The 25,566-nt window shown below is 41.6% G+C and overlaps 1 protein-coding gene and 1 long non-coding RNA gene across 2 annotated transcripts in view; both read right to left on the reverse strand.

The window, feature by feature from the left end:
- The window catches only part of LOC135522556 (uncharacterized), a 48,207-nt gene extending 33,104 nt beyond the window's left edge, over positions 1 to 15,103 (reverse strand). Inside the window, exon 1 of the long non-coding RNA XR_010452702.1 lies at positions 14,930 to 15,103. This is a non-coding gene — a long non-coding RNA (uncharacterized LOC135522556). The remainder of the gene's footprint in view (positions 1 to 14,929) is intronic.
- Positions 15,104 to 20,711: 5,608 nt separating this feature from the next.
- On the reverse strand, positions 20,712 to 25,421 carry LOC135522558 (transcriptional regulator Myc-like). The gene is made up of 3 exons (XM_064948934.1): positions 25,214 to 25,421; positions 24,162 to 24,810; positions 20,712 to 23,467 (listed from the first exon to the last, which is right to left on the reverse strand). Exons 2-3 carry the CDS (start codon positions 24,796 to 24,798, stop codon positions 22,920 to 22,922), a joined length of 1,185 nt encoding a protein of 394 aa, XP_064805006.1. The 5' UTR covers positions 24,799 to 24,810; positions 25,214 to 25,421; the 3' UTR covers positions 20,712 to 22,919.
- Between the last annotated feature and the right edge of the window lie 145 nt (positions 25,422 to 25,566).

The raw sequence follows: 25,566 nt of genomic DNA on the forward strand, positions 1-25,566 counted from the left end.
ACCTGACTATCCAATACTGGAACACTTCCAAATCAGGGTAAGCTTTAGGTTTTATTAACTTATTGCCACGGGACCCGCTGGTGTACCTGCTAGCTACTGCATGATTGTAGCAGGTTTACTAACGCATTAGTTCTAGTAGCTTAGCTTTGCTGACATGACATTAGCTAATATGGGGACAACTGATATAGGCTGTGTATAGCGGTTACCGGTTATGATATGAAGGTTTGGCTTGGAAAGGTTTTCACCTGGTCACAGACAGCTGATGTGTTGTCTACAAGCAAAGTAATAACATGAGAGGAGGAGAGAGTATAGATGCAAGAAGGAATTAGCCAAAGATCAAGGGGCTCATGCTGTTTGTATGTGGTTGCTATGAAAGTAGGAGTGTTTATTTAACTAGGCAAGTCAGTTAAGAACAAATTCTTTTTTTCAATGACAGTGGGTTAACTGCCTGTTCAGGGGCAGAATGACAGATTTGACATTGTCAGCTCGGGGGTTTGAACTTGCAACCTTCCGGTTACTAGTCCAACACTCTAACCACTAGGCTACCCTGCCACCCCCTAAAGCAGGGGTTCTTAAACTTGTTCAGCCTGGGACCCAAATGAGAAATTCTGTGTTTTCCTGAGACCCAAGCTTATGAAAACATGCAACTACAGTATATGCAAATACCTGTACATTTTATTGCTATTATTTCTAAAACAAATGCAATATAGACAAAAACAAATAACAATGAAATGAAATACCCATATAGATAGAGTACAAAGCAATTCATGTTTATTTTTCCCCATTAAAAACTCTTACATGCAGTATCTGTCTAGGTTGAAACAGTTAAAATACAATAAATAATTTTCATTCTGAACTAGAATAAACTGATTGATCACATCACACAGATGTATAATAGAAGAACACATAGTTTGATAGTGCAGCCCTTAGTAACAGTACAGATGAAAAATGATCAGGCCTATTGTACATCTTACTGTATAGGTTGGAACGGTTGCTGTTAAAATACAATAAAAACTCAACTGGAATATAACGATTGATCACATCACACAGATACAGACCAGAAAACAACACACACACACACCTAATAAGGCAGGTAAAGTTTGACCGTTTTTTGACAGTGCAACCCTGAGGTCATGCTAAGTATTGAGTCGGTTTCTGTACTTGTTTTTTAAGTATGCCATAATTAAGAACCCTGACTTGCATAGGTATGTGGGGCCAAACTGGATCAGAACACCTGCTTTCTCAGTCAGGCAGGAGACAGCTTCCTGATGCAGATGAGCAACCCAGAACTGTTTAAGTGTGTTTGCCTCAAAAAAGCATTTTGCTTCAATCAGTTTATTCCAGTTCAGAATAAAAATGATTACTTGTATTTTAACAGCAACAGTTCCATCCTAGACTTGTTTTCATTCTGCCCTGTTCTGAAAGAACTCCCTGGGTTTATCATCATGCTGTAGATGTTTCATCAGGACGCTTTAATTTGTTCGTTTTGAGTGTCTCATTACTAAGTACTTCCCAGCACAAAACACATTGTGGGTGCTCAACGTTATTTCTAAAAGTTTGTATAAAACCAAGAGAGAAACTAATCGCTGTATTTGCGTTTCATGACGATTGAGCTCAGTCAGAACTTGTGGCTAGCTTGAGTCCACTGATGTCAGAGGTGAGTGGGAATGACAAATCAGTGGCTGACAGTGCATCATCTGCTGCTGAACAACAGCGCTGCAGCATGTGGGTCACTGAGTGATCATAAAAGAAAACAAGAAAAAAAAGACCTGGTAAACCGCGATGCATACGGACATCTCCCTCCCACTTGCCCGCAAGAGCCAAACTGAGCAGAGACGCTGCTAAGCAGAGAGCGCACTTATGCATTTACTCTTGACACGTTGCGACCCACCATTAAGAGGAGTGGGTTGCGACCCATACTTTAAGAAAGGCAGGCCTAAATAGATGTCAAAATACCTCCCTGCACATTCTCACATGCTGACCACACCTCTTGCGTAACTTGTGCGAGTGTTGCTAAATATACATCCCAGTCTGACGCCAATGTAATGAAACAGCAGGGAGCAGGTCTCGAACCCTCGACCTTTGAGCCCGAGGTCCGTACCTTGTCAGCTCGGGGATATGAACTTGCAACCTTTCAGTTACTAGTCCAAATGCTCTAACCACTAGGCTACCCTGACACCCCAGGGGTGTTCTATCTCTCATCTCCCCCTGAGCGGTATGACGACTGCGTGGTCCCATGGTGTTTATACTTGTGTACTATTGTTTGTACTGATGAACATGGTATCTTCAGGCATTTGGAAATTGCTCCCAAGGATGAACCAGACTTGTGGAGGTCTAAAAAACAATTCTGAGGTCTTGGCTGCTTTCTTTTGATTGTCCCATGATGTCAAGCAAAGAGGCACTGAGTTTAAAGGTCGGCCTTGAAATACAACCACAGGTACACCTCCAGTTGACTCAAATGATGTCAATTAGCCTATCAGAAGCTTCTAAAGCCATGACATTTTCTGGAATTCTCCAAGCTGTTTAAAGGCACAGTGTTAGTGTATGTAAACTTCTGACCCACTGAATTATAAGTGAAATAATCTGTCTGTAAACAATTGTTGGAAAAATTACTTGTGTCATTTACAAAGTAGATGTCCTAACTAACTTGCCAAAACTATAGTTTGTTAACAAGAAATTTGTGGAGTGGTTGAAAAAGTAGTTTTAATGACCCCAACCTAAGTGTATATAAACTTCTGACTTCAACTGTACATACAAAGTATACCCATCCACACAAAAAAACATATGTTGGAGGAAACACCATACACCTGGTGACTGTCAGCGTGCATGTGCCTGGCCTGCCACAGGAGTCGCTACAGAATAGGACAAGGACACCCTGGTCGGCCAAACACTCCCCTGGGCCAATTGTGCATCGTCTCATGGTCGCAGCTGGCATGGGTCTCGAACCAGCATTTGTAGCAATGCAGTTTGCACGGCGATGGAGTGTCTTGGAGCCTCCTGAGTGGCGCAGCGGTCTAAAGTTAATGCTTATCAATTGCCTTGCACAAAGTATCAAATACTACTTAAACATGAATCTTACATTTAATTTCAATGTTATTTGTATTTTTTGATCACAGAAAGAGAAAATATGGAAAAATAATTATGAAATGTTAATTATATAAAGCTGCCCCAATTGAGCCCCAGTAATACATTTGGGCCAGATAACTCACACCGAAATTGGCCCGAGATCAATCCCGCATCCTAGCCATAAGTAATACTGCCGAAGACGGCCCAGACTTGAGCCACATGAAGTCGGCCGAGTCTGACTCTCAGCTGGAATCGGCCTAGATCCACTGGGCTAGCTGGGCTGTGTATTCATTCCATCGATTCTATTGAAAAATGTTTCTTAAAAACGGAAGCAAACAGAACTGGGATAAACATACCTGAATTTGTCCAATAATAACTCTCGTTTGCAACTGTTGGACTAATGATCAACTAGATGCAGGCAAGATTATGCAAGGCGGTATTTAATGTGTCAGTTTCTGTCACCAACTAAAATTCATCTTGTCCTGTGCACCTACGTTGTAAACTGTCATTCATAGGCTAGGTCGTAGCAGCCTCATGATGGGTTTTGGGAAAATTTGAGTATAATGTTACATTGAGCTTGGTGAATGGAATATGAATGACAGTCATCCAATATGCTGTAATAGAAATGAGGCCATGCTCGTAAAAAAAAATATATAATAAATCTGGCCTCCCTCATCTTAAACGTCACCAACCGCCACTGATGTGAAGACATGATTTCACATATGAACAACAACCTCACGTGTCTTTCGTTTTCACATGTGAACATTTCAGCTCAATATGTGAACAGTTATTTCGCATGTGAAACTGCAAATGTCAAGGTTTTTTTGTAAAGAGAAGTAATGGAATTATATGGGGGTTAAGGTAGGTGCTACACTGATTAGCTAAAATAGTGTACAAATCTTTAATGAATGACAATATGATTACATTTGCCATGAACTCACAACCTATGCTGCATTTGCACAAGTCCCCCTTTGACACACTCAAACTGGTGTGCCTGGCACCTACTATTAGGGTTTTTATTTTATTTAACCAGGCAAGTCAGTTAAGAACAAATTTTCAACTTTTTTTTTTTCAATGACGGCCTAGGAACAGTGGGTTAACAGAATGACAGATTTGTACCTTGTCAGCTCAGGGATTTGAACTTGCAACCTTTTGGTTACAATTCCAACGCTCTAACCACTAGGCTACCCTGCCACCCCAGGGTAGCCTAGTGTTGCAAAGCGTCAGAAACTTTACGGTAAATTTTCAGAATTTTTCTGGAAATTTTCCATGGGAAGTTAAGCCTAGGCATTTTGGGAATTTTGCTTAAATTCATAAAAAAAAAAAGTTAGCTTATAATAGTGAACCTTTTTTGTGAGATACACAAGGCAATTCTAGGTCTTGTGGTATGTTTTGGTTAAACTATCCCCAATTCAATGAAGTTGCAACCCTCTGCATGCACAGTGCACTCTTCCATCACATGTAAATCAAATCAAATTGTATTTGTCACACACACGTTAGCAGATGTTAATGCAAGTGTAGCGAAATGCTTGTGCTTCTAGTTCCGACAATGCAGTAATAACCAATGAGTAATCTAACCTAACAATTCCACAACTACTACCTTATACACACAAGTGTAAGGGGACAAAGAATATGTACATAAAGATATGAATGAGTGATGGTACAGAACGGCATAGGCAAGATGCAGTGGATGGTATCGAGTACAGTATATACATATGAGATGAGTAATGTAGGGTATGTAAACATTATATTAAGTGGCATTGTTTAAAGTGCTAGTGATACATTTTTACATCAATTTCCATTATTAAAGTGGCTGGAGTTGAGTCAGTATGTTGGCAGCAGCCACTCAATGCTAGTGGTGGCTGTTTGTACTTTCTAATGAACTCGCTCACCGAATCAGCGTATTCGTCAATGAGGTTGTTGGATGCAAACATGATTGAAGCAGTCTTGAAGCGTGGAATCAGATTGGTTGGACCAGCGTTGAACAGACCTGAGCGTGGGAGCTTCTTGTTTTAGTCTCTGTCTGTAGGCTGGAAGCAACAAAATTGAGGAGTCGTGGTCAGCTTTTCTGAAAGGAGGGCAGGGGAGGGCCTTATATGCGTCGGAAATTAGAATAACAATGATCCAGGGTTTTACCAGTCCTGGTTGCTCAATTGATATGCTGATAGAATTTAGGGAGTCTTGTTTTCAGATTAGCTTTGTTAAAATCACCAGCTACAATGAATGCAGCCTCAGGATATGTGGTTTCCAGTTTACAGAGAGTAAAATAAAGTTTGTTCATGGCCATCGATGTGTCTGCTTGGGGGGAATATATACGGCTGTAATTATAATCGAAGAGAATTCCCTTGGTAGATAATGCGGTTGACATTTCATTGTGAGGAATTCTAAGTCAGGTGAACAGAAGGACTTGAGTTCCTTGTATGTTGTTATAATCACACCACGTCTCGTTAATCATAAGGCATACCCCCCCCGCCCCTCTTCTTACCAGAAAGATGCTTGTTTCTGTTGGCGCGATGCGTGAAGAAACCAGCTGGCTTCGATAGAGTTTCAAGTGAGCCATGCTTCCGTGAAGCAAAGAACATTACCGTCTCTGATGTCTCTCTGGAATGCTACACTTGCTCGGATTTCAATCATCTTGTTGTCAAGAGACTGGACATTGGCGAGTAGTATGCTAGGGAGTGGTGCGCGATGTGCCCGTCTCCGGAGCCTGACCAGAAGACCGCTTCGTTTGCCCCTTCTACGACATCGTTGTTTTGGGTTGCCGGTTGGGATCCAATCCATTGTCCTGGGTGGAAGGCAGAACACAGGATCCTCTTCGGGAAAGTCATATTCCTGGTCGTAAGGATGGTGAGTTGACGTTGCTCTTATATTCAGTAGTTCCTCCCGACTGTATGTAATGAAACCTAAGATTACCTGGGGTACCAATGTAAGAAATAACCTATAAAGGAAACAAAATGCTGCATAGTTTCCTAGGAACGCGAAGAGAGGTCTCCGTCAGCGCTGGAAGTGAGATTCTACAGCTGATTCTCAAATTCTTGCACACTAATGAGATGCTATTGAGCCCACACTACTGCACTGTCTGCGCCAAGGACGACATGCTTTCTGGTAAGTTTTTATTACAATACTGGGTGGGGAAAATATTTTATGACATACATTATTTTTTGTTAACTAGTAAATAGTAGCCTACAGCAAAGTGTGTTTAAATCATTTAACTTAATTTCTGATAGTTAGTTTTTGCTACCATGTGTGTTTAAGCTTGCTTGAGCCTGCTAACCGAGGAGTGTTAATTCATCTGTTTCATTCTAACATTTAATCTAACTATTTGTCTGTACTTGTTTTTTTTACTCATTTTTTTCTCATCATTACAGGAAAATGCCACAGGCTATATTTGATGTGTGGAGATATTTCATTGCAGCTAACGTAGAAGGAAAAGCTGTGTACATTTGCAAATACTGTTCCAAATCATGTGAAGAATGCAACCAAGAAGCAGTATCATCTGGCCAAGTGCATAAAGTTCCCTCAGCGCTCATAACAAGTAACCTCTGACAAAAGTCCCTCTACTTCTATTTGAGGTGAAAATGATGAATCAGACACCTTATCAATAGCAACAGCTCATGGTCCTCCTGGAATCCGAAGTTTTTCTGACTCAATGGAGGAACGTAATCAGAGAAATACTGATGAGTGTCTTTCTCGAGCTGTGTATGCATCTGGTTCACCCCTGATGCTCACAGGCAATGAGTATTGGAAGAGATTTTTGAATGTTCTTTCACTAAGCATACACCCCTCCAACCAGACATGCTTTATCTACTAATTTGCTGGATGCAGAGTTCAAGTGAAGGTCAAGCAAATCATAGAGAAAGTAGACTGTATTGCAATCATCTCTGGTGGGTGGTCGAATGTTCGTAGACAAGGAATAATTAACTACATAATCTCCATGCCTCAACCAGTATTCTACAAGAGCACAGACACAAGGGACAACAGACACACCGGTCTCTACATTGCAGATGAGCTGACGGCAGTCATCATTGACCTTGGACCACAGAAGGTATTTGCACTGGTGACAGACAATGCTGCAAACATGAAGTCTGCTTGGTCTAAAGTCCTACCCTCACATCACACCCATTGGCTGTGCTGCTCATGCATTGAATCTGCTCCTCAAGGACATCATGGCACTGAAAACAATGAATACACTACAAGAGCGCCAAGGAAATGCTTAGGCATGTGAAGGGTCATCAAGTTATAGCAGCAATCTACCTCACCAAGCAAAGTGAGAAGAATAAGAGCACCACATTGAAGCTGCCCAGCAACACCAGCTGGGGTGGTGTCATCATATTGACAGTCTCATGGAGGGGAAGGGGTCTCTCAAAGAAATGCTCATATCAGTCTGCCGATATGGACAGCCCCGACAAGAGGATCCTCCTGGATGATGTATTTTGGGAGAGAGTAGTAAGCAGCCTGAAACTTATATTAGTAGCCATTGCACGGATTGAGGGAGACAATGTCATCCTGTCATATGTTCAGACTCTGCTTTCAGATGTAAGAGAAGAAATCCGTACTGCCCTGCCAACTTCACTGTTGCTCCAACCAGAGGAAACTGCAGTTCTGAAATACATCGAAAGCGCCCATACACGCCGCAGCATACAGTGCCTTGCGAAAGTATTCGGCCCCCTTGAACTTTGCGACCTTTTACCACATTTCAGGCTTCAAACAAAGATATAAAACTGTATTTTTTTGTGAAGAATCAACAACAAGTTGGACACAATCATGAAGTGGAACGACATTTATTGGATATTTCAAACTTTTCTAACAAATCAAAAACGGAAAAATTGGGCGTGCAAAATTATTCAGCCCCTTTACTTTCAGTGCAGCAAACTCTTTCCAGAAGTTCAGTGAGGATCTCTGAATGATCCAATGTTGACCTAAATGACTAATGATGATAAATACAATCCACCTGTGTGTAATCAAGTCTCCGTATAAATGCACCTGCACTGTGATAGTCTCAGAGGTCCGTTAAAAGCGCAGAGAGCATCATGAAGAACAAGGAACACACCAGGCAGGTCCCAGATACTGTTGTGAAGAAGTTTAAAGCCGGATTTGGATACAAAAAGATTTCCCAAGCTTTAAACATCCCAAGGAGCACTGTGCAAGCGATAATATTGAAATGGAAGGAGTATCAGACCACTGCAAATCTACCAAGACCTGGCCGTCCCTCTAAACTTTCAGCTCATACAAGGAGAAGACTGATCAGAGATGCAGCCAAGAGGCCCATGAGCACTCTGGATGAACTGCAGAGATCTACAGCTGAGGTGGGAGACTCTGTCCATAGGACAACAATCAGTCGTATATTGCACAAATCTGGCCTTTATGGAAGAGTGGCAAGAAGAAAGCCATTTCTTAAAGATATCCATAAAAAGTGTTGTTTAAAGTTTGCCACAAGCCACCTGGGAGACACACCAAACATGTGGAAGAAGGTGCTCTGGTCAGATGAAACCAAAATTGAACTTTTTGGCAACAATGCAAAACGTTATGTTTGGCGTAAAAGCAACACAGCCCATCACCCTGAACACACCATACCCACTGTCAAACATGGTGGTGGCAGCATCATGGTTTGGGCCTGCTTTTCTTCAGGAGGGACAGGGAAGATGGTTAAAATTGATGGGAAGATGGATGGAACGAAATACAGGACCATTCTGGAAGAAACCCTGATGGAGTCTGCAAAAGACCTGAGACTGGGACGGAGATTTGTCTTCCAACAAGACAATGATCCAAAAAATAAAGCAAAATCTACAATGGAATTCTTCAAAAATAAACATATCCAGGTGTTAGAATGGCCAAGTCAAAGTCCAGACCTGAATCCAATCGAGAATCTGTGGAAAGAACTGAAAACTGCTGTTCACAAATGCTCTCCATCCAACCTCACTGAGCTCGAGCTGTTTTGCAAGGAGGAATGGGAAAAAAGTCAGTCTCTCAATGTGCAAACTGATACATACCCCAAGCAACTTACAGCTATAATCGCAGCAAAAGGTGGCGCTACAAAGTATTAACTTAAGGGGGCTGAATAATTTTGCACGCCCAATTTTTCAGTTTTTGATTTGTTAGAAAAGTTTGAAATATCCAATAAATGTCGTTCCACTTCATGATTGTGTCCCACTTGTTGTTGATTCTTCACAAAAAAATACAGTTTTCTATCTTTATGTTTGAAGCCTGAAATGTGGCAAAAGGTCGCAAAGTTCAAGGGGGCCGAATACTTTCGCAAGGCACTGTACATGTTGGACCCGAAGTATGCTGAAAAGAGCATCCTGTCTGGTGCAGAGATCAACAAGGTCTATGGTTTCATCACTACCATGTCTTGCTACCTTGGCCTGGATGAGGGCAAGGTTCTTGACAGTCTGGCGAAGTACACTTCCAAGCAAGGCTTTGGGATGGAGATGCAATATGGAGTCATGCCAACATATCTGGTAAGCCACCTGGTAGAAGGGACTTTGTGTATCTGAGGCTCTTTCCCCGGTTGCCTCCATCATCCTCCAAATCCCACCAACATCAGCTGCCTCAGAGTGCAACTGGTCATTGTTTGGGAACACAGACCCACCAAAGCACGCAACAGACTGACCAATGCAAGGGTTGAAAAATTGGTGGCCATCCGGGCAAATTTTAGGCTTTTTGAGCCTGACAATGAGCCATCCTCAAGGTTGTAAAGTGACAGTGAAGATGAGGCCTCAGAGTCTGATGTTCAAGTGGTGGCCATTGAGGAAGTCCAGGGAGAAGACATGGAGGCCTGAGAGGAAGACAGGTTAACAGATGTATGTTGAAAACATTTTTTGGGAAATGCGATGGATTATTGGGGATCATTCAATATTCCCTTTCTTTTGTTGTTCAGTGAAATCATCCCATGTGAAGAGTCAACTCATTTACTTAAAGTTCAATTCATAACTAAATTGTTCTCTTATTTCTATTGGAAGGATTTAATAATTTGTAATTATGTCTACTTATGATAAGGTAAAAGGTTTATATCTCCATAGGATATGGTAAATGTATCCAATGCAAAAACATCTACATTTAAATGGTACTAATATTAATTTGCATATATTTCCATTAATTCCCACGGAAAGTTTCCACCTCTGAATATTCCCCAAAATGTGCCTACTACCTATTATGGTACCTACTACCATAACCCATTCAAAAGGCACTTAAATATGTTGTATTGCCCATTCACCCTCTGAATGGCACACACACACTTGTTAATTGTCTCAAGGCTTAAAAATATTTATTTAACCCGTCTTCTCCCCTGATTGGAGTGGATTTAACAAGTGACATCAATAAGGGATAATTTCACCTGATTCACCTGGTCAGTCTGTCTTGGAAAGAGCAGGTGTTCCTACTGTTTTATACACAGTGTACATACACAATGTAATCACGTATGTAAAATATGTACAGTTGAAGTCGGGAAGTTTACATACACTTAGGTTGAAATCATTAACTCATTTTTCAACCACTCCACAAATTGTTAATAAACTATAGTCTTGGCATTTTTCCAACATTTGTTTACAGGCAGATTATTTCACTGAATCACAATTCCAGTGGGTCAGAAGTTTACATACACTAAGTTGACTGTGCCTTTAAACAGCTTGGAAAATTCCTGAAAATTATGTCATGGCTTTAGACGCTTCTGATAGGTTAATTGACATCATTTGAGTCAATTGGAGGTGTACCTGTGGATGTATTTCAAGGCCGACCTTCAATCTCAGTGCCTCTATGCTTGACATCATGAAAAAAAAAATAATAATAATAATAATCAGCCAAGACCTCAGAATTATTTGAGGTCTGGTTCATCCTTTGGAGCAATTTCCAAATGCCTGAAAGTACCACGTTCATCTGTACAAACAATAGTACGCAAGAATAAACACTATGGGACCACGCAGCCGTCGTACCGCTCAGGAAGGAGACGTGTTCTGTCTCCTAGAGATGAACGTACTTTGGTGCAAAAAGTGCAAATCAATCCCAGAACAGCAAAAAAGGGCCTTGTGAAGATGCTGGGGGAAACAGGTACAAAAGTAAAACAAGTCCAATATCGCTACAACCTGAAAGGCCGCTAAGCAAGAAAGAAGCCACTGCTCCAAAACCACCATTAATAAGCCAGACTATGGTTTGCAACTGCACATGGGAACAAATATTGTACTTTTTGGAGAAATGTCTGGTCTGATGAGACAAAAATAGAACTGTTTGGCCAAAATGACCATCGTTATGTTTGGAGGAAAAAGGGGGAGGCTTGCAAGCCGAAGAACACCATCCCAAACGTTATGCACGGGGATGGCAGCAACATGTTGTAGGGGTGCTTTGCTGCAGGAGGGACTGGTGCACCTCACAAAATAGATGGCATCATGAGATAATTTTCAAATGGACAATGACCCCAAGCATACTTCCAAAGTTGTGGCAAAATGGCATAAGGACAACAAAGTCAAGGTATTGGCGTGGCCATCACAAAGCCCTGACCTCAATCCTATAGAAAATGTGTGGGCAGAACTGAAAAAGCGTGTGCGAGCAAGGAGTCCTACAAACCTGACTCGGTTACACCAGCTCTGTCAGGAGGAATGGGCCAAAATTCACCTGACTTATTGTGGGAAGCTTGTGGAAGGCTACCCGAAACGTTTGACCCAAGTTAAACAATTTGAAGGCAATGCTACTAAATACTAATTGAGTGTATGTAAACTTCTGGCCCACTGGGAATACGATGAAAGAAATAAAGCTGAAATAAATTACTCTACTATTATTCTGACATTTCACATTCTTAAAATAAAGTGTTGATACTAACTGACCTTAGTGAATTTTTACTAGGATAAAAATGTCAGGAATTGTGAAAAACTGAGTTTAAATGCATTTGTCTAACGCGTATGTAAACTTCCGACTTCAACTGTAAATTGAAAACAGTGTGGCTATTTCGTGACGTTCTGGGGACATCCTATTGACACATTTGTTTGCAGGGCATCGTGTAAAAATATTTATCCACATATAAAAGGTTATGATCATGTGAAAATCCACATGTGAAATAGCATCACATGTGAAGTGCTCCAAAACCACATGGTTTCACATATGAAAGGTTGTGATTTTCCAAATGTGCAAAACATAAATCATGTTTTTTTTATAAGGGTAGGATTAATATGTGCTTAATCTACTTCAGCTCCTCACTAATGCAAAAACACACATTCTTACAGACTGTAATACATAATGTCAGACGGTCCCTGTGTAGTCCTGCTTTCAAACTGAGGTTGTGCACAGGTTTAACCCCAGACTATTACGCAACAACTCATCCTGTGTTGTGCACCCTTACCTACAGTACCAGTCAAAAGTTGTCATAACCTACTCATTCAAGGGTTTCTTTATTTTTACTATTGCATAGACATCAAAACTATGAAATAATACATATGGAATCACGTAGTAACCAACAACAACAAAGCCACCCTTTCCCTCTGACAGCTTTGCACACTTTTGGCATTCTCTCAACCAGCTTCATGAGGAATGCTTTTCCAACAGTCTTGACGGAGTTCCCACATATGCTGAGCACTCGTAGGCTGCATTTCTTTCACTCTGCAGTCCAACACATCCCAGATCATCTCAATTGGGTTGAGGTCGAGTGATTGTGGAGGCCAGGTCATCTGATGCAGCATTCCATCACTCTCCTTGGTGAAATTGCCTTTACACAGCCTGGGGGTGCGTTTGTCATTGTCCTGTTGAAAAACGCCAAGCGCAAACCAGATGGGGTGGCGTATTGCTGCAGAATGCTGTGGTAGCCATGCTGGTTAAGTGTGCCATCAATTAAAAAAATATGTACATATTATTTTTTAAATCACCTAGTGTCACCTGCAAAGTACCCCCACAACTCCTCATCCATGCTTCAACGGTGGGAACCACACATGCAGAGATCATCCAAAACCCAAAATCTCAAATTTCCACCAGTCTAATGTCCCTTGCTCATGTTTCTTGGCCCAAGCAAGTCTCTTTTTCTTATTGGTGTCCTTTAGTAGTGGTTTCTTTGCAGCAATTCAACCTTGGAGGCCTGATTCACACTGTCTCCTCTGAACTGTTGATGTTGAGATGTGTCTGTTACTTGAACTCTGTGAAGCATTTATTTGGGCTGCAATCTGAGGTGCCGTTAACTCTAATGAACTTATCCTCTGCAGCAGAGGTAACTTGGGGTCTGCCTTTCCTGTTGCGGTCCTCATGAGAGCCAGTTTCATCGTAGTGCTTCATGTTTTTTTGCGACTGCAGATTGACTGACCTTCATGTCTTAAAGTAATGATCGTTTCTCTTTGCTTATTTGAGCTGTTCATGCCATGATATGGACTTGGTCTTTTACCAAGTAAGGCTATCTTCTGTATACCACCCCATACCTTGTCACAACACAACTGATTTGGTTAAACACATTAAGAAGGGAAAAAAAATCCTCAAATTAACTTTTAACATGGCACACCTGTTAATTGAAATGCATTCCAGGTGACTACCTCAAGAAGCTGGCTGAGAGAATGCCAAGAGTGTGCAAAGCTGTCATCAAGGCAAAGGGTGGCTACTTTGAAGAATCTCAAAAACAAATCAAAATATATATTTATAAAACACTTTGTAGTTACTATATTATTCCATATGAATTATTTCATAGTTCTGATGTCTTCACTATTATTCTACAATGTAGAAAATAGTCAAATAGAGAAAAACCTTTGAATGAGTAGGTGTGTCCAAACTTTTGACTGTTGCTGTACATCTTTACCTACTGTTTTCTACAACTACATATAATGAACTGATAACATGCATGAGCTGTTTGATTGGCTCAGAGGGTTTAAAGGCAACCAAGGCTTTTTTCCCTCTCGTCCCCTATAAGCTTGTGTATCAGGACGTGTCGGGTGAAGTTGACCCTAGATGCTGATATTGGGTCAGTTTAGAAATTTCCCCCACTAATGATTAAGGTTCTGGGAATTGGGGGAGGGAAAACTGATCCTGGAGCTGTATCTACAGGAAACTATACCCAGGAGCGTATCGGTAGTGAACCTGCTGAGCACGAGACAGAACTAACTGGGAAAGAGAGATAGCAACACCAAAATCCATACTCCTCAGTGCGTTAGTTTATAGCTCAGTATGCTTACTCTGGCTCATTCCCAGAGAAAGTGAACAGGCTTTTCTATCTTCAGTCATGTTACTGGGAGGCAAGGCAGTCATCAATACTTACATTATTGTAAGTGACAGAACAGCAAAGAATGAAGGCCAAATTAACATTTGTTTTCTGGCTGTTTCTGGAACAGTTTTCCCGTAAAGTGACTGTAATCTTGCTATGGCGCATACAAGCACAAACGTACCACAAAGTGACAATAAATGTACTCATCATGTCTGCCATTGTCACAGTGACTCTGCAGTTCTTTGCACCTATGAAAACCAATGACCTTGTGTTCTTTAATAACACACACACACACACACACACACACACACACACACACACACACACACACACACACACACACCCCCTGAAGGGCTAAGATGTGCATCTGACTCATTGAGGATCATATAGACTTTGTAAATGTGCTGATAGGGCTGGATGAGCATCAGAAAATAATATAATATAGTGTACAATCACTTCAATTCTAGCCTAAACATTAAGCCCACGATAACTGATACATTTGGCACCATGTTACAACACCCATAAAATTAAATCTGGAAGCTCACAATAACAAAATGCGTTTAAACATGAAGTTATATTCCAGATTTAATTTCATAAGCAAAATAACTGTAGTTGGATAAGGTTAGCAGAAAGGATTTTGATTGAACATAAACATTGACATAAAGTGATGTGAACCAAAGATAGAGAGTATTAGAGCACTCTTACCCGTTCCCTGACTCCGTTTTGTGCATTATTAGTTCTATTCCATTTCGGATAGGTGCGTGCCTTTCAAACACAAATCTCGACCTCCTTCCCATGTGCTCGCAGCATGCGCTCCATGGAGCACTGCATAAAGATACAGTGAGTAACGTCACGATAGGGAGTCCTCATGATGATGAGGATAATATCACCTCCACATAGGCACGTCGACGTGAAAGCACGTGTGATTGATTGGCCTCGTGTTATAAATAAGGCATCGCGTAACGTCTGCTTCCAACTCACTCTCTCAAACACGTAGAACCCCTGAGAGCAAGCTCACACTCCAGATCCCAATCACCTGTTCACACACATGTATGTCATTATCGCACACTATTTAGTTCAGTTTTTTTGCACCCCTTCATTGTGAAGTATTGTTTGTTTTGTGACACACTTCTAGTCAGAGTTCTGGGTTTCGCCGTAATTTTACTCCTCCCGTGTATGATAGTTTTTTTGTCTGCCTCACTAACGAAGCCTTTTGGCTATTCTCTGCCTGTACTTTAGCCTATTGGATTTCCTGTTATCACCCTAATGCCTGATGTCCTGGACGACGTTACTAGCCTTTTCCCTGCCTGTACCGTTGACTTTTTGGACCCATGTGTATGACCTTCTGACTGCTCCTGGACCCAGCTACCTGCCTCCTCCTGTGGTCCTTTTTTAATAAACACCTGCTCCGCCCAGCACTTGAAACCAGCTCTCTGTCTCCCATCGTGTTCACTACACATCTACTGTAGGTGTATTTTTTTTATTTCTGCAAATGCATTAAATAATCAATAACCACTATCCAGTAAGACAAATACGGATTTTCAAGACGTATTTTTCAACTGCACATTATCAATTAAGCATTAACATCACAATAATTATTGGAAAGAAGAGCCAATCAGATTTGAACATAGAATATTTATTATTGTTCCCATCTCTCACGTGCACTTGTGTTAGCTTTTTCAAAAGCTTTAATTAACACTGGCATCCATGTTCAAAATTGTCAAACCTAAACAATAAACCAACAGACCACTTCAACTACAATAACTTAATCAGTAACGGTTATGTATGTATCTTGCCGTGATATGTTATCGACCTTAGTAGAATGTACGGACTGTATTTTTTTTTGACTGTGGTGGTATGTAAACAGCTACAGAGACTGGCACTAAGACAATATTGAATGAGCTGTATTCCACCATAAGCAAACAAGAAAGCACTCACCCAGAGGCGGCGCTCCTAGTAGCTGGGACTTTTAATGCAGGGGAAATTAAATATGTTATACCAATTCTATCAGCATGTTAAATGTGCGACCAGAGGGAAAAAAACTCCTACCTTTACTCCACACACAGAGACGCTTACAAAGCTCTCACTCGCCCTCCACTTGGCAAATCTGACCAACATTCTATCCTCCTGTTTACCAGCTAAAATTAAATTAGGAAGCACCAGTGACAAGATCAATAAAATAGTGGTCAAATGAAGCAGATGCTACGCTACAGGACTGTTTTGCTAGCATAGACTGGAATATGTTCCGTAATTCCTCCGATGGCATTGAGGAGTACAGACATTGGCTTCATCAATAAGTGCATTGATGATGTTGTCCCCACAGTGACTACGTATATATCCCAACCAGAAGCCATGGATTACAGACAACATCCGCACTGAGCTAAAGGAGCGGAACTCTAACTGGGAAGCTTATGAGAAATCCCACTATGCCCTCCGAACCATCAAACAGGCAAAGCGTAAATACAGAACTAAGATCGACTCGAACTATACCAGGTCTGACGCTCATCGGATATGGCCAGGCTTGCAAACCATTACAGACTACAAAGGGAAGCACAGCCTGGAGTGGCCCAGTGACATGAGCCTACCAGACAAGCTAAAATATTTCTATGCTCGCTTTGAGGCAAATAACACTGAAACGTGCATGAGAGCACCAGGTGTTCTGGAAGACTTTGTGATCACGATCTCTGCAGCCGATGTAAGAACTTTAAACAGGTCAACATTCACAAGGCCGCAGGGCCAGACGGATTACCAGGACGTGTACTGCGAGCATACGCTGACCAACTGGCAAGTGTCTTCACTGACATTTTCAACCTCTCCCTGTCCGAGTCTGTAATGCCAACATGTTTTAAGCAGAACCCCATAGTGCCTGTGCCCAAGAACACTAGGGTAACCTGCCTAAATAACTACCGATCCGTAGCACTCACGTCTGTAGCCATGAAGTGCTTTGAAAGGCTGGTCATGGCTCACATCAACACCATTATCCCAGAAACCCTAGACCCACTCCAATTTGCATACCACCCCAACAGATCCACAGATGATGCAGTCTCTATTGTATTCCACACTGTCCTTTCCCACCTGGACAAAAGAAACACCTATGTGAAAATGCTGTTCATTGACTACAGCTCAGCGTTCAACACCATAGTGCCCTCAAAGCTCATCAATAAGCTAAGGACCCTGGGACTAAACACCTCCCTCTGCAACTGGATCCTGGACTTCCTGACGGGTCACCCACAGGTGGTAAGGGTAAATAACAATACATCCGCCACGCTGATCCTCAACACAGGGGCCCCTCAGGGGTGTGTGCTCAGTTCCCTCCTGTACTCCCTGTTCACTCATGACTGCACGGCCAGGCACAACTCCAACACCGTCATTAAGTTTGCAGATGACACAACAGCCTGATCACCAACAATGGCGAGACAGCCTATATGGAGGAGGTCAGAGACCTGGGCGTATGGTGCCAGGACAACTGACAACTAAATTAAATAGTACCTGCAAAACACCTGTCTCAACGTCAACAGTGAAGAGGCGATTCCGGGATGCTGGCCTTCTAGACACTGGCAGAGTTCCTCTGTCCAGTGTCTGGGTTCTTTTGCCCATCTTAATCTTTCTTTTTATGGGACAGTCTGAAATATGGCTTTTTCTTTGCAACTCTGCCTAGAAGACAAGCATCCCGGAGTCGCCTCTTCACTGTTGATGTGAAATGTTGTGTAGAAATCCGAAAAGGGTGGCCAGCAGAGATAGGTAGGATGGGCTGAGGGTTGGGATGTGGAATTGGAGAAAATTGGAGTGGAGTTGCTGGGCGGGGGATAGAATGATGGTCAAAGAAAAAAGAATTTAAAAAATTAATTAAAAATGAAACATAAAAAGTATGTTTGAATGACACTGAGGGGTAGTGTTTTTACAGCTATTGCCGGTTTGCCTGAGGCTGATGCCGTGCAGGTGTTTGTACACATGCATATACACACACTCATTCAAATGCACACATACACGGACACACACACATGTAAATAAATGTACTCAACCATTTAGAGTTGGCCTTGCTGTTATGATTTTAGTTGTTCTTGATGTCCTTTGTTTTTTGCATTGTTTTCTGTTTTCCTGTCTTTTTTTTCTTGTCAGTTCATTTTCTTGGTTGTTGGTGCATTGGGGAGGTTCTTGGGGGTGGGGAATGGATTTTTTTTTATTTTCTTGGGGGGGACTGTGGGAGAGGTTTCGAATGGTTGAGGGACAGCTCTTGGGGAACTGTAGAGGGATCATGGAGAGTTCGGGTCCCCTTTTTTTCGATTTTGGGAAACCTAACAACGTGCACTTGAGCAGGACGTTGACCCTGGATGCTTCCACAAATTAACTTTTAACAAGGCACACCTGTTAATTGAAATGCATTCCAGGTAACTACCTCATGAATCTGGCTGAGAGAATGCCAGAAGTGTGCAAAGCTGTCATCAAGGCAAAGGGTGGCTACTTTGAAGAATATAAAATATATTTTGATTTGTTTAACAGTTTTTCGTTTACTAATTGATTCCATATGTGCTATTTCATAGTTCAGATTTCACTATTATTCTACTGTCTACACAAAATAGTAAAAATAGAGAAAAACCCTTGATTTTTGACTGGTACTCGTATACATATACATAGTTGAATCTGACATTGCTCGTATGGATATTTCTTTATTGTAGAATTTTTGGATTATGTGTGTATTGCTTGGTATTATTTTACTGTTGGAGCTAGAAACACAAGCATTTTGCAGCACCTGCGATTAACATCTTCAAATCTTTGTCCGCAATTAACACATTTGGATTTTATGGCTTTATCAGATGGATGTGGCTATGTAACTGCTGTTTGACTTCACATGAAACTAAACTAGAATTTTAATCCCGATGCTTAGCTGGTGTGTAGCATCTCATTCTTGTATGATGTGTTTGTTGAATGTTAAGTCCCCTGTGACTGAGGGAAATGAAGCTACAGCAAAAAAGTGATAATGGCTGGAGTCACATTTGCTTATATTTGCTGTTCTCCAAATGCCCCCCCTTCTATGATTGGGAGTGACAGGTGAGATACTCTGTTACAACCTCATGATTACAACACATTTGAATGCAACAGTCTGCACTGCAGTGTATGGCACTCAACCCAGGGAAGGTATGGGTTATGATATAGGGTTGGAAGCATCATTGTGAAATGAAACAGTCCCCTTTCAAATAGCTACTGATGCACCATGTTACTACAGACAGATAAAGGACATGTGAATGTGTTCTGTCAAGGTCTCATGTGCAAATGTGTTTCCCTATGTTACACAAGGACAGTGGAATGGACATGGGAATGATAACTCACATTATGGTCATTGCAGTGACGTGAGGTGAGATCTGTGGCTGGGTAGGCACGGGCAATTATCAAAGCCAGATTTACTGACAATTAAACCTTTACGAAAGCCTAGTTCACCATACAACAGCTCGTGCCAACAACCAGAGAAACATAGGCCATTAACATAAATTAACAAACAATTCTCACCAAATGTAAATACCAACGTAGCCAAGATACTCCAGCGATATCCTCTGATGGCAACATATTTCATATCATCTGACAATAGAATCCACAGTTACAGTTCAATCCTGGCTTTCATTTTAACACTGGTATTGTCTAAAATGTTGTAAAACATTCCTCTCATCTATGATCGTCTGTCTGCTCCAGGTTGCTGTGTCTGTCAGGCCGAGTGTGGTGCATTCGATCAGATGATTTTTCTGTCCCTTCCTCTGATGAAGGTCAGGAAGCGCAGGTGTTGGTCTCCCTCTGATTTATACCAAGTTTTCAGAAGGGAAATCCAGGTGCAGTGAAGGAGGCCCCATTTGTCAGGTTGTTTTTGCTAGCTAGCTTCGGTCAGTTTAAAGGATGCGGGCTCCAAATGATGTAGACACGGGCAAATGTGCAGAGCTTACCACGCGACATGTTGAGCCAATACACGTGCAAAATATGAAATCGGCTCAATGGAACAACTTTAAGCTAGGCAAAGCAGTAAGGCCTATGCTGACCCTGTCTACTAAAAGTTACTGGAGACAGGAATAGATTCATGTCAAGGATTTGAATGGAGGTTTTGATGCAGTTTCAGCAAATGTTTTGATTTTGAGCATAAAACCCACCAGTGTAAGCCCTACATACCCAGACTTTGACATCACTGGGTCATTGGTGATAAAAGAACCGAGGCTAGAAAAGAGCAATTCCTGCAAGAATGAAAATAATGCTGTGGATGTCTGGAATCTAATCCTGAGGCTACACTTTCAATTTCAACAGACACCTATGATGCTTCACAGTTGAATCAGTTACAGCAAATGTCTGTCATCTGCACCATACCAGGTAAATCAACTGCATCTTGTGATTAGTAGTGTACTTAAATGTTGAAAAATGAATTGTGAACAAGGGTATGTGTGGAGGATAATATTGGCAACCCAGAATCAAATCTTGCATAACATTTTAATGTAATGACTTCAGAGGTCAGTAGGTTCAAGGCTTTAATCAATGAAGAGGGCTCCATCCCAATTCTCCACCCTTCTTTTGAAGTGTGCACATACATACATTCTTGCATGGATTTAACAATAGTCCAGCACCATGGACATGTCATAATACCCTCCAGCAAATGCTTCTTCTTCTTTGGGTTTTATGGCAAACTACACACAAGGTGTAATGTCGCCACCAACTGGACGGGGGTGAAAAGATTTACAAAAATAAAATTCCATATGGGAAGGGAACATTTACATGAATCCACGCAAACTACAAAAAAAGTATTAACACAAAATATATACATTTCAACTCCTTCAGTCATTGGAAAACTCAAATACCCTGCTCAGGCTCTGGGGCCTGAGAGAGTGGGACTGCACGAGACAGTAGCTCCTCAGATATCAAATATTTTAATCCCAGAAAGAGTTTAGCTGCAGAAACAATGATGTTGATCTTTCTCGACTTATTTTGAACTTATGCACTTCCATTTATCACCATTGCTATAAATGACACAAAGTCCAATTGTTTCACATGAAGAATGTCTGGGTCCTGCTGGTAATAAGTCGCTCTGGATAAGAGCGTCTGCTAAATGACTTAAATGTAAATGTATGTAAATGTAATACTCAGGATGTGGTGAAGGTTCCAGTGTAGACGTACTGGTCTTCATTCCCACTGGACCTTCAGAGATACTATACCTTTTGAAAGTCTTGGCATAGGATACTCTCAACTGCCCTGCTTTTGGCAACCTCAGTCTCGTTCACCCTAATCGGGCAATCCAAGGACTGCGCTTCATGTTCTCCACGCCTTCTAATAAACATGCAAAATCTCCTTCATAGTGATGTTTCGCACACATCGGCTTCTCCCTTCTGCAGGCACTTCTTACATTTCCAAACATTTTACACCAAGAAGATTGTAAAGGCTGGTTTACAAAAGCTGCCAGGATAGTACAGACTCGAGAAATTACTTATTTGACAGGTTTCCTTCTCCGTAGCTCAAAGTATGATGAGTGATTACCCTCCCCCCCCCCAAAAAAATTCTGATCCTCAGAAACAAGAAATCAGAACAAACCTACTTCTCGTGCTCTTCACCGATTTTACTGTACCTAAAGTTTTATGCATCATTTTGGATGTTTCCAACGAGTCCCAGAAGTCTGACATACCCTCATTTTCCAAAACAAACAAACTCCTACCAGATACAATAGGGTATTATCAGAACTATACATTATTTCCCACAGTTGTACGTATTTTCTCATTGGAAAATTAAGTCCATTCATCCCCTTTGCCACCGCCATGAGATTCAAGTTACATATACACCATACCCTTGGTAGTCTCTCTCCCAGCCAATGCTTACAACATTCCTGTGCTTTTGAATCCATAAACAGGAAGTTATTCTAAAAGGGTGAAGAACAAGACATAACATTGAAAAGGATCTGGTCTTTCTGCCATCTGGACTATGTAAATTAGGACATCAAATCTCCAGTGCTTGCTCGGTTCACTCATCGAAGATCGAAATAAGGTGTACGACCCAATTGCCTTCAATTATAAGTTGGTTCCCCTGAAATGTATTTGACGACTGACCCTCAACTGTCCATACCAACTTGTGGCATGGTCAACTCTGGATAGATCGGTTTATAACTGCACCATTTCAAATTCCTGAATAAAGGTGATTCTACTGGTCTTCTAATTGTTAAGACTTCAAAGAGAATACACATTAATGCAAATCCATGTCCATTTTAACAAGTCAGCCCACGAGTGAAATCAACTGTATCAGATCAACTGTTAATGCAAACAGATCTTGTAAGACCTCATTCAAGTGAGACTGCAAGAGACAAAATATAATTTTTTTTTTAAAAAACAGGCGAGTGTTAAGAAATGCATTTATATTTCAAATGAATCGAGGAACATATGTAAACCCATATACTGCCTGAACTTCCTGACAATTGAGATCCAAAAATACATATTAGGAAATACTCAGTAACTATATACAAAACATTCAAATTTTAGGTTGGGCATGCAACACATGTACCCCATTTTCATATTTTATTAATAAAATAAATTTAATATTTTACTGCCGATAATTGAATTAAGGCAGTTCAACATTTAAATCAAAGACTCGCATTTTTTTTGTTTTCATGCAATATCAACTATACACGCCATGTCTTAACTTGCATTAATAACGATAAGGCCAAAAAGTCTATGCCGCTTTGATCTCAAACATGAGAGTTCTGCAACCGGGCCAGCTTCTGTTTCAAATGTTCACTTTTCCTCCTTAGCTGCTCTTTGAAGTTGACTAGTCTCTGCTCGTCTGTCTGCATGCTGTAAATACACTCTATCGCCTTCTTCAGGATGACCACTTTGGCTGCCTTTTCATTGTTAGCCACCTCCGGTATCTTGTCCCGTAGAGCGAAAAAGCTCAGCTTGAGCTCGTTCCTCCGCTGGCGCTCCAGTACATTATGAGTCCTTCTTTTGTCATAGTCCTCAGTGTCTGATGCCCAGGGACTTGGGCATTTGCGGTTGCTGCTGATCTGCTTGAGGACCCGGCTGCTGCTGCCACTGTTACTGCTCTCGAGCCTCAGCCTCTTGACAGCTGGCTGCTCGTGCCGCGTGGAGGGGTGAGCTGCGTAGTTGTGCTGGTGGGTGGAGACATGGCACCTCTTCAGCACAAGGGGACTGTGATGTCTGGTCCCAGACATGTTGGGGTCACACCGCTTCTCTGCGTGCCTCTTCTCCACAGTCACGACATCTATCTCCTCATATTCTGCAATGAGATTAAATAAAACAATTCAGCATTCACATTATTTTTAAGGAGAATCACTAGCCACAATTGAGCCCCATACAACACAGTATGCCTTCATGTCAGAAAAATCTGCTTTACACTCCTCCCCCTTTTTCCACATCAGCTGATTTTTCAACATTCCAGCCTGAAACCCTTCCCCTCAACACAGACTAGTCTGTAGACAAGTAACTACAGCACAGTCTTGACTATAGCACTTGTGCTAGAGGTTAAGTGGGGCGGCTGGTAGCAGAGTGGTTAGAGCGTTGGACTAGTATCCGAAAGGTTGCAAGATCAAATCCCCAAGCAGACAAGATAAAAATCTGTCATTCTGCTCCTGAACAAGACAGTTAGCCCACTGTTCCTAGGTCATTGAAAATAAGAATTTGTTCTTAACTGACTTGCCTTGTTAAATAGGCCTCTAGCCTGGCAAACCCATCCATGTCAAAATTCCTAACAAATTCCTGTTCACACCCTTGATGTCAAGGACATGAGTGACATCCATTTACCCCAATTTATTAATAAGCAAACATTAATATTCAACAGCACCATAAGAGTTCACATATGCAATTGGAGGGAATTATAATGCATGTTGCCAGAAAACACTGGCATTATACAAATGGTTTAGTCAGAATAAATCATAAAGAGCAATAAGTTACAACACTGCTATTCAGCTTACCTGAGTCACTACCACTGCTACTAATGCTATTGGGTGGGGTATCCAATGCCAAATCCGTGGGTGGTGTCACCTTGCTTGATTTGGAAGTATCAGTTATTGGGTAGGGAAAGACCACTGAGGGATCAATGCATTCGGACGCGGATGTGTTCAGATCCTGCAAGTAGTTTGCGTTCAACCGAGTAGTAGTCCACTCCGCGTTGTCGCTAAAAGCTGGTTCTTTCCTAGCAGCTTGGAGACAGGCGAGTCGTTCAGACACCACTTTTTCCAACTTGGCTGCAGCCGAGAACCCGCTCCACATACAGTCCTGGATGATGATAGACTTGAGGAAGGTTTGAGAGTAATCGGCATCGCAGATGAAACTCTGGTTTACAACGTCATCCCCGAGAAACTCAGTCACCATTTCGAGTTGGTCAGAAGTTGAAGGGAAAAGACTAGACAGTGATGGTCGCCGGCTCGGGGAGAGAGGAGGAGTGGGCAGCAACTCAAATTTCTTCCAGATGTCCTCACTTGGAGCCGGTGGCTGAAGTTGTCCTTGTTGCTGGTGATAAAAATCCTCATCTTCGTTGTCAACATAAAAATATGGCTGGATAGAATCGTAGTCGTAGTTTTTACTTGCCAAACTTGAATATAGCTGCATTGTCGCTCTTTCCTGAGTGAAAAGGGTGAATTAGTTGGTTAAAATAACTATAAAAAAAGAGGCTACATCAACTTGCATGCAAACTGATAATGGTGCATTCAGCAAAAATATCACATTTCATAAAAGCCTTGTCAGACACATTAACATGCAAAACCAATCTGCAGCTGACAGCTAGTCTGCGTGGCGCACAGGACATTTAAACCCAAGCAGACTGCAAAAACACAGCCGCCAGCCGGTTAACTATAAAAATGCATCGGACTATAGGACGTTACAGCTACAAATATGTAACAGCTGTTTAAAAAAAAAAAAAAAAAAAAAAGCACCACAACTAACAGATAAATAGTACGCAAAACAATATCCTTAGTGAACGGCCGTCTACACGGAACACGCAGTGTCATCTCAACACTCCCCTTACCTTGCGTTTGTAAAACAAAGTGGAGGTCAATTCACGAACTCAAAAACGTAGATTGTGAGAAGTATTCCAAACAAGCTAGTCAAATTAATCCTTGCCAGTGTGTGTGATAAGGAGATGTTCGTTTCCTATTAAAGTGGCTGGCTGAGAAGCATGCATAACAGCTCTTTTTGCTCGTGATGTTGGATGACATTTGCTGCAGGAGAATCACAGCTGAGTATTCAGCCCGGGCTTCAATAAAAAAGGTTGTGCTCTTACATTCCACCTATCCCTCCGCCACATTTATTTTCCCGCCAAACAACCATAGCGTTTTTATGTGAATATAAATGAAGATTATCGTGTTACCTCTATGGATG

This window comes from Oncorhynchus masou, chromosome 30 (assembly GCF_036934945.1).
Source record: "Oncorhynchus masou masou isolate Uvic2021 chromosome 30, UVic_Omas_1.1, whole genome shotgun sequence".
Taxonomy (NCBI): Eukaryota; Metazoa; Chordata; class Actinopteri; order Salmoniformes; family Salmonidae; genus Oncorhynchus; species Oncorhynchus masou.